The following is a 14677-nucleotide window of genomic DNA, read 5'->3' as shown; positions in this document are numbered from 1 at the left end:
CATTTCTGTATTTTATCATCAGGAATTATGCACTGCAAAAATAAAAGTACCTGCAAAAATATAGTTCTGATTCTATCTATATGACTTTGGATGATCCCAAAGTTTGTGTGAGGTACACAGTATTGCACGTTGCTAGGCAGTCATGAAAAATCAGTCGTGTTGTTGTTGATTTTTTTTCTTCCATGTTTGTTCAAAAAGGTACAACGGACTAGGAAAACTCCATGTACAAAAAGGCAAAATCTGTTTTTCATGTTACACAAGATCTTGTCTCTTGATAAAGCAAAACTTGTAAATGACATTTATTGACAACATGATTACAAAAGCATGGTAAGGTAACCAATAAGTTGGTTGCTCAGGAAGTCTTTTGCACTTATCCTAGCTTCCTATAGACATTTCCTCTTGATGACAATTTCCAGTGTGTAAAATGAAAGAGGTTCTCCTGCCCTTGCTTGAGAAACTGAGCAGTTTTAAAGTCAGACTAAAGTCAGCACTGGATGTCAGATGAGTCAAGAGTACGCAGAGCTCAACTGCTCTAAGTTTCAAAATGTTCCATGTGTCCCAATCAATGCACATTAATTTCAACAACAAAAAATGGAATGTTTTGCCAGGCAGTGATATTAAATACTGCTCTGTTTTGTATACCCACTCATAATGAATCATGTTGCATTTATTTATTCATTATTGCTTTTGGCCTTTGTCTTCTGTATAGCTTTGTCCAGCCTTCAAAAGTGTACTAAAAGGTATGACTGGAGAGAACATAACAAGCCTGCTTCTCTCCGTGGGACTGCCCCAGTTTAGGCTGCAGCGTGTTGAGAAGATCCCTCGTATCCAATCCTTGGAGTGAGACCGGAAAACAAGACCAGCTTTAACTTGAAGTGGACAGTTCATTTATGCAATATCTGGCTTCAGATAATGAAAGGCACCTGCAAAAAAGCAAAAGAAGCTTTTTAAGTCATGCTGTGACAACCTCACAGCATGGGGCCATGCCAACTACAGGTTGACATTGTCATATTTAATACTGATATATCAAAGGAAAGGGACTAATATTTTTATTCCTAGGACAAGTTTGACAAAACTCTATGTATCTGGGATTATATACTGTAATGATTCTTGAGCTGACCTCATTAAGAACATGTGTTTCTAATAGTGGAATGCCAGTGGTTATTTCATTTTGGACAACCCTTATGTTTTACCTAATGGCAATCAGGTTTCATGTCTCAACAATTAATAACATCAAGATGTTGTTGACATCACTTAAGAAAATAATTATGCAGCAGAAATCTTGCTCAAACAATCAGCTATCTCACCAGTGCACGCCACTCGGCTTTGGAGAGAAGCAGTAGTCAGCCATTAGGATCTCTGCTCGTAATTTTCTTTGTTACAGACAGAAAGTACAGACCATTGATAAACGGGTACAGTATTGCACTTCACGGTGCAAATGTCCCAACACTCACTTTGTCCATATTGTCCATACTGGTAGCCTGTGACAGGGTCCATGCTGTAACCTGTGGTGCTGTAGGTCGGTGGGCAGTAGGACTGGGATGTAGGCAGGCTGTCTAAACTCTTCATATGATCTAGCCGCTGGCTGCAGCTGGCTGAGACAGTGGTGGTGGGCTCCAGGCCCCCAGTTAAAGGGGACAGGGCATAATCAGTCTGGGGCTGGTGAGGCACACCACCGTGGTTAGTCAAGAGTCCCATTACCTAAAAGGTAGAATAATAGAAAGAGTTAGAATACCTGAAGAACTGTATTGCTTACAGAGCCACAGGTCTATCATCTGATTTCCTAAAATAGGTGGACTTGGTGTTCAAACTATGCTTTGAGTATCTAATCCAAAGAGGAAGTGGAATTTGGTTGCATCATCCACCAAAATAAAAACTGATGGCTAACAATCAACAAGAAGTGATACCAAGGGCAAATAAAGAAAAAATTATAAGAGAATCAAAAGCAAGTAGTGGCTCTTTAGCCACACTGTCCTGCATGATCTACAAACACAGAAAAGCTGTGAAAAAGCTCAATTCCACCACCCCACCCCCACCCGCCCAAGATCAGCAGTCATTAAAATGAAATTAATTTGCAGTGGATTACAGCAACACTACCGATGGAAGTAACAAAGAATCCCAGCACCCAGAACAACGTGAATACGTGGGGAAGGGGCAGAGCAGCCACAACTCCTGCTGCTGCACGCCCTGTGTGCTGGCCCGTGAGGCAAATGAATGTGAAAGAGTAACGTGCTGGTCATAACACCAGTTCTCAACTTCATCTGCTGAGTTGGAGGACACAACAGAAATGGTCTTGTGTTCCAGACTGGCTTCAAGTCAACAGGGACTCCCTTAATAAGCTGCTTGTACGTGAACACTTATGAAATCAGCAGTCAAGATTAGTTGACAAGAGATTACGGGAAAATAGGTGCTTGCCCCTATAAAAGACCAGCCCTCTAGGCCATAATTTCCAGTAGAAAAGCAAAAAAAATTTCAAAAGCGCCGGCTGGTGCTTTCAAGCAGGAGTGAAGGAAGCTACAGTGGTAAGTTACTGTTGTACAAAAATCACTCACACTGTATGTTGGTGTGCGTTTCCTTTTCTGGCACATCTCTATAGCACATTTTGAAAATAAGTACTACTGAGAGAATTGCTTTCTTCTGCTGGAATAAGTTGCACTTCAAAGCCTGAGAAATAGTCTGCAGCTTATAATGGATGGATGGCGTACAGCTTCTGCCAAAACGGTATATTCTGGTAATTTACAGGTTGTTCTTCCTCCAAAAAGGTATTACAAATATCTGACATATGCTATTTAATAATCATTTTGCTTTGCTGCACTTCTTACCACAAACTAAAAAGAAATTATTAAAATTGGAGTCTATTTTGTAAAAAATAAATCTATGCCCATACAAACATGGCTGGTTCCTAAAGCTCTGATGCTCCTTCTTGAATTGTATTTATTTTCCAGGGGTAATGGATTATTATTGTAGGGAGCTTGTGGTCCCAGCTCTGAGTTTTGTTTCTTCTTTAATAAATAAATGAAACAAGCCCCAGGGATCATGATTTAAGCAGGAAGGAAGACCTATCCAGGTATTACATGTCTGATAAGGAAAAGAGCAAGAGGCACAAGCAGAGTACTTCAAAAAGAGACCCCCCCGCTACCTGCATCAAGAACACAAAACATCTCTGCATCAGATGCACCCAAGACATCTCACTGAAAAAAAAATGCTAAGAAGTTCAATTACTACTTATAGCACTAGAATGTTCACTTGTTTCACTAAGCAGAAAAACATAAGTTTAACTTGATGGTATTTTCTGAATGTTTCACAAGCTGAAGTATTCATGCAAAAAGAAGTTTCAAAATATATCTAAAGACTTAATTTAGATACTGAAGTCTTGTAACTTTTAAGTTAAAAACACAAAAGAAGAATTTGGATTCAGGCTATATGATATTTTCTATTTAATTCAAATAATCTTCTCAATGCACAAAACCTATTAAAAGAATTTGAGATTAATAAAAAACAATTTTTAAAAAATCTCTGGAATACCCAGATTGTAAAACCATGTTATTTGCACAGCAACCTGCACAGCATTTTGTCCCAAAAACACCTAAAAGCTGAAATAACTGGGCTCTCAACTTTTTCTTCTAAAAATTCATTCCTGAAAAGTATTAAAGTTTCTAAAGATTATTTTAGTAAGTTTTTCCATTTTTGGGATTACAAATATTTTTCTTGTACCTTTGGAAAATGATATGGTCCTGAAAATACAGCATGGTTAATGATCTGACATTGCATCAGCAGGACACAATATTAGAACCTATGTTCATTTAGGTTATATTAATCTTTGTCCTTTAAAATTAACACTAATAGAGTTAAAAGAAAAGAAAGAGCCACAAAAAAACATAGCTTAACTTAAACATTTACATTGAAAATTACTACTTTGCAAAATATTTATGTTGGCACAAGTATCATGGTTTTGACTACAGTTTAAAACACACATGGTTTATCAGAAATCTGAAATAAGCGCACAGCCCTTTCCATTCCCGCATAGCACCTATGCAATACTGATATTTATGGGGCTTTACCACATTCTGGTCCAAGTTCAAGAGCAGGTAGAACGGGCTGGGCTCATGTTGCCCTCACAGCCCTGCTGGAGTCCCGATGGCAATCTTCTCTGCATGAGCGCTCTCACATCACACGCTGTCTCTACCTGGACTTTAGGACCAATTGCTGAGTTGGGCAAATATCTATTTTACCAACTACGTACTTTAACTAACCTTTTTTTTTGTTTAATATTTTCAACAAAATAGAGCCCAAGACAAGATTATTTGGACTTTGCCAGCAAAAACAGTGGGCTCAAAAACTTTGGGACTGGGAGCTACTTTAGAGTTAGAAATTAGCCTTGAAATTTAAACCCGGATCCAGACATGATCTCAAAAGCCACTCAAATTTTGGTAGCGTCTGTATTTGGACAGAGATTTATCTTCTCTGACAAACTAAAATTAGCATTTGATGAGATTTACTTTAAAATTTTAAATTAATCAGATAACAGAAGTCTCTAGGCATCTTTTTATTAAGCGCATATGCACCTAATAGACACTTTGGAGCAGAACTGACACAGCTCTCTTGTCTCTGAGGTGGAGAAAACTGAAGTCTGAACAGTAACCATCTTCTCAGAAATATCTTCTTCAGCGGCCTTCAGAATCATCCTGCAGTTGATTAGTATCTAAATAATTAGATTTTTGGTCATGTCTGTTTTGAAAGCTATAAGGGAAGTAGCCTCAGGGCAGAAGTCTTTCATACGGTATGTGCCATGACCTTATCACCCATACAAGGAGTTACAGGAAGGGCATGGCTGACTTTCACCTAATCAATTAGAAAGCCATTAATGGGCCATGCCTGCAAGATGCTCTGCACCCTCAGCTTAGTGGTGTACAAGAGACACACAAAGACCTGGGTTTTGCAACTCATCTTCTCCTGGTATGAAATGGTATAGTTCTAAATAGGTAAACAGCTCTGACCAAGGAAGAAAATAAATTTATTCAACCCATATACCATCCAAATTACTACAAAATAGGTACTTCCCTCTGAATTACTTCAGGAAAGCCAAAGTAGTAATTGCCAGCCTCACTGATCTGAATCCCAAAGAAGCTGAAAGAAAAATCAAGGGATGATCTAACACCTAGAACCAAATGCTGCTGTAACTATTCCATTTATTTTAGAAGAGAACTCCAATAAATGCAAAAAAAATCAGGCTGTAAGTTTTTTTGCTTACATATGTTTTGTTCTCATTTTTGTAAAAAAACACGCAGAAATGTTGACGCATAGTCTTTGAGCTTATACAATAATACAGTATATATAATTGATAAAATAGTTCTATTCATTAGAAAACAAAGATGCAATCAGGTATAAGCAAAGAGAACACAGTGAATTGCAACAGCCAAACTCTTACAGAAAAGTTTTCAGAGACCACATCCCAAGCAATCCAAAATATTCATTAGGACAAATCTCTTGCTGGTGGGGTCAGCACAGCATCACTAGCTGAGGATATGATCCAGAAAGAAGAAGAGAAATTGAATGATGAAAGCCTTAAAGACCATGTACACAACATCTGGTCCGTTATCAGCTATTAGAAAATACTTCTATTATCAACAAAATAAAGGCCATTAAACTGAGAATAAGCTTATTCTATTTAAATGAAACATTATGCCTGTTAATGTGGTTGGTATTTTAGGATGTAGGACCTACCATAGGCACAATAAAATTCTCATATGTTTTAATTCATTTACGCATGCCTGCATTTAATATGCTTTGTGACCATGTCTGCAATTAATATGATTTATGAGAAAAGAACATGTGCAATATTTTTGGGTACAGTGATACATTTTTTTTTCTCCTCCTGTGAATGAAAGATTTAATGAAACAGCTCAAGGAAAATTGTTGGCAGTTAACGTATTAAGTTGAACTGACAGAATCATGAGTAAACTTTAGTGGAGTTAATGATATCCTCTTATCTGACCCTGACACATTTGCAGCATGTAATTTACAGAAGCTCTGTCCAGGGAATCTTGACAAATGCTCCTAACGATGTCAGGGCAATGTTCCATTCTAATGTAAAACAGATGTGGGTCAGATACCCTCATTCATCACTAACACTGAAAATTTCAAACTCCTTCCAAGATGAATGGCGTTACCTGCTGTTAACTCTTTTCACTGCAGAAAAATCTCTCAAAACCAAAATATTGCACAAGAAAGAACATGAAAAAGGATGGCTCTATTGCATTAGAATCAGAGATTTTAGAAGATTGATTAAAATTAGCTAGCTACATGAATCTATACCTATAGGATCCTAGAACCCAGTTGCTGATTCATTTCATATATATGAATATTTCTGCTGAATATATGAAGAAACCCAACAGAAAGCATTTTCGTGCCAAATGGCAAGCACTGGGAACCACGTACTTGGTTAATGAAAATAGGAGCAAATACACTGACTTTGAACATCTGATGATCTGACCTTCTGCATACTCATATCAAATGAGACCTCATACTGATTTCACACCACTAGACATCACTGGTAGCTACATTGAAATTAGAGAAGGTACACTGGTGTACATTTATGGTAATTAAGAGGATAACTTGATCCTTCATGAATTATATTTTTATCTACAGGAGATTACTCATGTTCACAACATTGTCACAGTCTGTCACTGAACTTGTGTCTCTTTTCAGGTGCTACATCATGGAGTCACAGGACTAGGTAATGTTATCAAAATAATTCAAAAAGAAGCTAATTATCTAGCTCTTGGTTGTATGGAAAAGCTTCAAAAATGTCAAGACAACTGAAAAAGTAAAACAGAAAGCCCAAAGAGGAATAGATACTCACAATTTTATTTTTATATATATGTATATATATATAAAAAAATTAAGTGTATATATATAAAATTAAACATCTCAAAACTTTTTCAGTCAGTCTCAGAGACTGTAGACTGGTGAGTTTAAATGCGTAAATATGGCAATATTACATACAACAGTTCATAACAAGCCTAAATTTGAGATTACATTGCTCTCTGCCTGTGAACTTTTCTCCTCCCACCTTTGACTCAACCCAAAACACAAAAGGAGCATTCTGGCCATCATGAAAACCAGCCCAGCTGTCTCTAGCTGGGCTTTCAAACACCTTACCTCCACAACTGAGATACATAGGTTTGTTCCCTCTGAAAGCAAAACAAACAAATGAACAACAACCAAAAAAAAAAAAAAATCACCTTTTTTTTTTTAATTCAAACAGTACTCACTTTTTTTTTTTTTCCCTGGCAGATGGCCAGGGGATGGGATCAGCAAAGGTTTCACAAGAGGACTCTCACCAAACTCAATGTTTGGCCCTACAACAACAGCTATTGCATGATCTACACCTACCTGGCTGGATTTACCACCAGGAAATTACTACAAAATCCTAGCCATTTAGGTAAAAGCAGTAAGTTATCCATAAACTGGGGGGGGGGGGGGGGGGGGGGGGTGGGTGGGTGGAGGGGGGTGTCGGGGGGGGGGTGTCGGGGAATATAATGGACAAGCATACCTTGAGGAATCCAATCAGTAAGGAAGGATTCATTCATAAGGCTCCCATTAAGTATATGCCAGGGTCTCTAATCTAAGCAGCACCAGGGAAAAAGAAGTATTTTGCTATTTTGACTAGAAGAAGGCTCTTTGTATCCTGACTCAGCACCCAGTCTTTCTTTTATAAGAAAATTATTATTATTACTGATGCCCTGGCAAAAATCGAGATAAAAATAAAAGTTATCTCTAGAGAGGTAGGAAATTTTGAAGGAAATTGAGCCTGATGCATTTAAAGACGGATACTTGGCTTTCTAGAGTGACTTTGCTAAGGATGAAATTCTGCTGTTTCTGATCCCACTGCAATGTATGCTTTTCACTGAATCATGCCATGGTATTTTTAGTACCTTTCTCTGGAAATCTAAAATATAGAGCATAATTAAGGACTCAAGTGAGCCATCTGTGATTACTCATGACAAAGCCTCGTTCATATACTGGTCCTTAATTGAATAAATATGCAAGTATTCAGATTCCTGTTGATAGTTCTATTTTGTAAATTCATTAAAGAATTAGAAGTTCACCAATGCATGCCAGTCATATATTCTATGAAAGACTGACTCATACTTTCACTTAACAAGAGGTTCAAATTAGACTTCTACACGTAGCAAAAGTTAAAAAATATTTTAAGGGCTGCAGTGATGCTGTATACTCACCCTGTGTATGTTCTAAATGGTACAAATTATTATGAAGGAAGATAAGTCAGGTTTGTGAGCAATATTATTAAAAAAGGGTCAAGAAAACCAAGAAACTGATATGTTTTTTATATATTGTGTCATTTTACTGTTACATTTTTGTATTTAAGATATCTATATTTTTATTGTATTTCTAAACATGTATTCTCATGAATTTACAGTACAACTGGCTTAAATTTCCAGAAAAGTCCAGAGCTTTTTTGTATCTCCATGTAAGATTTCTGAGCTGTTAAGAGAAGATCTGTTTTTTTGAAGCCTGAAGCCCCACCCACCCACCTCAACATTTCTGGCATAGTGGAAATAAGCCCAAAGACAGAAGTTAAGGTGGACATTCAAAGTGTAAGGTCACCCGCTCATTGTTGGTTTTATATTAATATATTTTATTATGTATGTTATATATAAATATGTGATTATAGTATTTAAAATACTACAACATTTACAAAACAAATAATAAATCTTATTATTCTTGCACAATAACAATTAAGAAACTATTGGATCCCATCTATTTGTACCCACTCCAGAGAAAAATCAATCCCATTGGCTGAACTTTTTTTTTTAAATTAAGAACAAACAAACAAAAAAACTTCATGCTCATGAAAATTGTATCATGTGAATTAACTTTCTTCCTCACAAAGAAATCCCTGACCTCTGCCTCATGTTCTCGGGTCATTAAGTGAAGAGCTCTCAAAGCCAAGTTCATTGTCACAAAGATCATGAGCTTCTCATTGGTGTGGGACTTGGATCCAAATGAAATGTTTCTGTGGGCAACTAGCTGGACAGTAATTCAACAGAAGGTATAGGAAAAAGTGTAATAAATTAATAGTTTGGTTTTTTTCTCCTCCTGTCCCTCTTAATGAGGAAATGCAAGTTTTTAGCCACTGGTTCCTGTGTTTCCCTTAAAAGCAGAGTTAACGACAATATGAACATATCTAACTGATTCGACAGCTGCCATCAGATCCATACTTCAGGTTAATGAAAACCAAGCGCTCTCAAAGACTTAAGAGAAGCCTATTGCCTAAGATCTATCTCACCAAAAAGAGTTACAGGATAATTCTGAAACTCAGGCAGTGAAATGTTTTGACAGTAAAAGAAAGAAACCTTGAAACAGCTTGCCTCTTTACTGCTGTTCACAGAAAAGCTTGGAATTTTCTTATCAAGATTATTTCTGACCTCCAGGTAATGGAATGAGAACTGCAAACTTTGTTATGATCCTCTACACAACCCATTCAACAGTCAATCCACTTCCCATTTTGACACTGCAGCCTTTAAAGTTACTGGTTTGACTGAATTATGGAGGAAGATGACAAGGAAGAGGGAAAAAGTAGATCTGAAGTTTTCTAGAGGGCAAGGAGGAAAAAAAAAAAATTAAGTCCAGAAGGAGACAGACTACACACATTTGTTCTTTTTTCCAGTAAAAACTTAACAGTGTGGTACTATTTTAAGTCTGGGTATCCTACGGGTTAAATACAGGAAGCAAGTGGCCTCGTGGGCGGCAACGCAAGCAGACTATTGCTGCTTGATCTGAATCCACAGGCAGTCCGAAATGGCACACTTCAAAACTAGCGAACTGCCTGAACTGCCTGGTGTAGAGCAAACTCTGCTGCTTTGACACTAATAAAAAGCACATGACAAGGTCAAGTGATGCCCATGTACACCGGAAAAGCCTTTTTCCTTCTATTAAATGAAGCAGCTCAAAATATTGATATCCTGTCTTAAAAAACAATCTACTCCCTAGTAAGACCATACACCTGCAGTTGCGAGACAAGTGTTTTTGCAGTGGCTCCTCTGCTTTCCATGGAAGAACTGGCAATGACTGTTAATGCCGGGATCAGAAAGTGACATGCCAATTCAGAGGCATGCTGAAGTCCTGTACATATATATAAACACATAGATATGTTCGTCCTTAATAATTTTACGTTAACAAATGTTTGTTAAAAGAAAATGCACTGAGCAACTGAAACCTAATTTGAAAAGGAAATACAATATTCCCATAAACATAGGCATGAAAGCCAAGAAGCGGCATAATAGGCATAGAAAACATAAAAATATGCAATTTACATATATTACACACTAATAATCTCCGTTCTGATGTTAGAGCTCTGGCTGAGATGGCGTGCTTGCAGTTTGGTTGCTTCTTCACGAAATACAAACAAGGACAGTCCTGGCTACTAGTTCCCAGAGACATTAATCCCTGTCTTCCTCCTGAAAAAGTCAACCCTTTGCAGGTCTGAAAGACAGAGGTTCTCTCACCACAGCCAGGTAGCAATGAGTAAACCAGATGAACAAGGAGAATAATCAGTCATCTGGAAGAGATCTGTAGATCTTGTCTTGATGTTAAAAAGGGCTGAATAGTATTAACAAGGTGGGACTCTTTCAATTCTCTTATACTTTTAAACACGAGCAACAACATTTTATTTCCCAGCCTGCAAGACAGGTACGTTATGGAGCATTCTGCTTCCTAAAACTGACCAAAACATACAGTCTTCTCTAACTTCCAAGATCATGGCTAACACAATAAAAATAAAATTACAGCACCCTAGCCATCTCCCCTTGTCCTTTGCCTTCACCCAGTACTTGCCTGAAACAACATATTTGTCCATCATACTCAAGAACAAAGTTAGAAAGGAAATATCCTGCGTGGAAAATAAAAGCTTCCCCGGGGGTCTGAGTGTCAGACCTTCATTTGGAATAAATTGAAGTCAGAGGGGAAGAGGAGGTTTAAGTCTGGTAAGAATATGATCCCGTGAACTTTAATATTAGATTTTGTTCTGCACGTTCTGAGGGCTTTTTTAAAAATCACAAAAGATTATTTGGGCTTCAGACAAAGCCCCCCCTCCCCCCTGCCACTAAAGTCACCGTAAATTCAGCTTTACACACAGTATGTCCAGAGCGCTTGCCTCAGAGGACATTGATGGGTGGAAACATTATGTTAATTGCTCACACACCCAGATTTATTGTGGTCAAAAATCCACCGGCTAGTAAAAAGACCTTCTTTCCTTCTCATCTAAATTCCACACACACAGGCAGGGCACTACAACATGCCCACTCAGCAGGAAAACTCCCGTTTCTCTCTCTTCATGAAACCCCCAACACACAACTGGCTTTCGACTTGCCGGCCACCTGGGCGCCTGCGGGAAGAGCCCCAAGGAAGCGTGACAAGGGGATGCACTGCAACACACCCCACGACTAAGGGTCATTTCACACAGTAACGTCACACATACGTGACTGATGTCTGAGGCCCTTCTTTTGGGCATAAAGCACAATTGCTGTTTTGCTAGAGTCCCACAATTTTTTGCACATAACTTACATTTTTGAGGCTGTATCACTCCCTTACATAAACACTAGGCCTATGGATGTCATTTTATACATGTCTCTAAGTCATTGTTTAGGCCCCAAAATTGTTTTAGAGGAGCTGTTGGTAACATTGCATGAATTTAGGGCTGGGTTTCTCGTTCGTTCGTTTGTTTGATGGAAAGATCTTTATCAGCCAGTGAAGGTAGTAATTCAGTTGCCAAGAAGCTGTTCAAAATCTAAATGGATACAAGTAATCTCCTGTATGCATTCAGTGATGAGCACAACATCAGCTTTTGAGTGATCAGACTTCTCCTAATCTGCTGGTAGAGATGCAGGATGGGGCCAGGAGCTCTAAGCACTGGGGTAAGAAAAGGTTTCAAAAGTCTAAGGAAAAACAACAAAAACCAGAAGTTTCATAGTGTAAAGACAAGGCTGGGTGTAAAGAAGCACAGTGACTGATTAAAGACGTCTAATCTGCTCTGGGATCTCCTTTTGATTATATCAAACCTCAAATCAGCAAGACTTTGAGGGGAGGAAACCTGGCCTTACTTTTTTGTCCCACTTTGCCCAGACACCACAAGATTTCTTTACTGTTGTGCTTCACTTCTGTCACAGACAATAAAAGCTTTGTGAAAGGAAAAAGGATCACATTTGCCATAGCCAGAACCAACATACACTTAAACTGACACTAATAACTACTTTTGATGGATTAACACTGAATCCCAGAAAGATGTTTATGCCAAAATTATGGAAGCCTTGCACACTATGAGACTGGCCATTTAAAAAAAAAAAAAAAAAAAAAGGAGCAACTAATATCATGTCATGGGTTTTGCTGAAGACCGCATTTAGAAATCAGAATTCTTTAGAACAAAATCCATTCAAGTCTTGTTGGAAGTACATCCATTTGTTTTTCTGTTGGTATTTTTTTCCTGAGGTTTCAAGCCATAAAGTTTTGTACCCCACTCTATGCTATAGGAATCTGTGAAACTTAATTACATTTACTGTTACAAAAAAGGGTTTATGAACTTTTGCCTTTGGGCAAAAATGTTTATTTCATTGCCTTTGTTATTCATTCTTTTCAACTCCAGTGCCTTTGAACTTTTCAGCTGCACAGAGTTATCACCGTTGCACAGGAACCAGGAACTGTACTCCCGAGATGCAAACCACAAGTTGAAGAAAACGAAGGAGGCAAAGATATACGAGTCGTTATTTTGGCCACCCTTTGTGCCATTAAAATCTCATTTTCTGCCTATTAGAATGCCCTCTCCTTGCTTAGGCAGTGGTGATAGTCAGTGATTAGTGTGTAATTGAGTATAATTGTCTTTTCACTTTTCATTTGTGTCATTCTGAGCTTCCCTCTGTTTTTCTAACCACTGAGAGGAAAAAAGGGTAGAAAGAAGATAAAGCTGTTAAAACTCTCACTTTCAGCCCTGAAGAGATTCCTGATTGTAATTATAGATTGCATCCTCTTTGTGACTTCTCAGAATTTAGTGGACATCTCTTTCCAAGCACCTGGGCAAAGCTCTTGCTAATAAAATAAACTACCATCTATTCAAGCTTTCACTAATAATGTCAGCTTCAGACAGATGCTGTGTATAGGAAAATTTAACCAACCTTTTGACACCCAATTATCAAGGCAATTTATTAACATGATTTCCTAAAAAGAGCTCATGCAAATTAGAAAAACAATTATGGTATTCATGCATTTCTATATTGCCAAAGAGCAGTAATACTCCTAATTTATGTATTTATAACTCGATTATGGCTCGTATCAGGGTGTACTGCTCAGCCCTTGGAACTCCCCTCGTACAACTTGCCTGCAATTTTCCTGGACCATTAGGTAAAACCTTGGTGAGGTTATCTTAAAGAGATATTTTATTTATAGAAAAACTACATGATCTACTTTCTGTACCTAGCCATGGATCTTCAGGAAAATAGCAGTACATTACAAACGCTTGACAACTGAATGTAAACATGAAGCCTGCATGATTACATTATAAATCACTTGAAATTAAATATAAGCTATGACTCTTGATTCAGCCACTAGGAGGAAAAAAATAAAAAAAAGAAGGAAACTAGCAAACTGAAATCATGTGGCTTGTATAAAGAATACATTATGGTTTAAATTTGGCAATTCATTATACTGTGGCCTGAGGGAATAGACTCTTTGGTTCTGGTATACAGCAAATCCTCTGTCTGAAAACACAGGACTGACCTGAGGTGAAAGGCCATTGCCAATGGCAGGGTTCATGGGATTTGAGGGCCCGGACGGAGGCACAAAGCTGTCTGTATAGCTGGAAAATCCATGCCTGGTGCTGGGTAGGCAATAGGCAGAGCTGCTCTCTGGATTCGAAGGAAGGCTGCTTTGGTGTACAGTGCTTGGAGGGAGAGGCTGAGGTCTATGGACGGTACTGCTTGGATCAGACACAGCTAGAAGCAAAAGAAACATGTTGATATGTTTTCCTCCCTTTTTCTGGCATAATGAGTTCATTATGTGAAGCTCAACTTGACAGAATTGCATCAGGACGTGCATGTAAATATTGGTTAAATTACCTTTCTAAGGTAAGTCTTTAATATTGCCAGACATTTAACTGGCCAGTTAAATTACATAAAAACTCTTAAAAAACTGTAAAAATTATAACAACAGACCCATGCAGTTTTCAGACAGTCCTTAGTGGGTACATATTGTTCAGAGTTGCTACAGCAAAACTAAAAAGAAAATTTATATTTCTATAGATACCATATATGAGATATAATATACTTTTTTATATATTTTTATATATATATTATTTATATATATGTGTGTGTGTGTGTGTGTGTATATATATATATATAAAGGAAAAGCTTTATTTGCTTAGAAGACTGGTAACAGGCTTTCCCCTCCCAGTCACAGCACAGAAATTCTGCCATGTTTTGTAGTAAATGTAGCAATGGATGGGAGAAGCCCTGGGCTTTGCAAAATTCCCTCAATTAGAACGTGGCCTGGCAAAACCCTCCACCAACAGTTAGGATCCAGATCTCAAGGAAGAAGCAAGGAGAGCATAGTAACTTGTCTTACAAAAACTCACCTGTAAGATTTTTCTTTGACAGTAAAATTTAGC

At 37.9% G+C, this 14677-nt stretch overlaps 1 protein-coding gene across 5 annotated transcripts in view; it reads right to left on the bottom strand.

Moving 5' to 3' along the window:
- Positions 1 to 888: 888 nt before the first annotated feature.
- The window catches only part of PAX3 (paired box 3), an 81004-nt gene continuing 67215 nt past the window's right edge, over positions 889 to 14677 (bottom strand). For all 5 annotated transcript variants that reach the window (XM_075716238.1, XM_075716234.1, XM_075716237.1 and 2 more), the window contains 3 exons: positions 13792 to 14006; positions 1455 to 1701; positions 889 to 923 (listed from right to left, as the gene is read on the bottom strand). In XM_075716238.1, coding sequence (XP_075572353.1) covers positions 889 to 923; positions 1455 to 1701; positions 13792 to 14006 — 497 coding nt within the window. The remainder of the gene's footprint in view (positions 924 to 1454; positions 1702 to 13791; positions 14007 to 14677) is intronic.

This window comes from Pelecanus crispus, chromosome 9, assembly GCF_030463565.1.
Source record: "Pelecanus crispus isolate bPelCri1 chromosome 9, bPelCri1.pri, whole genome shotgun sequence".
Taxonomy (NCBI): domain Eukaryota; kingdom Metazoa; phylum Chordata; class Aves; order Pelecaniformes; family Pelecanidae; genus Pelecanus; species Pelecanus crispus.
This window is presented reverse-complemented; position numbering and strand designations above follow the sequence as displayed.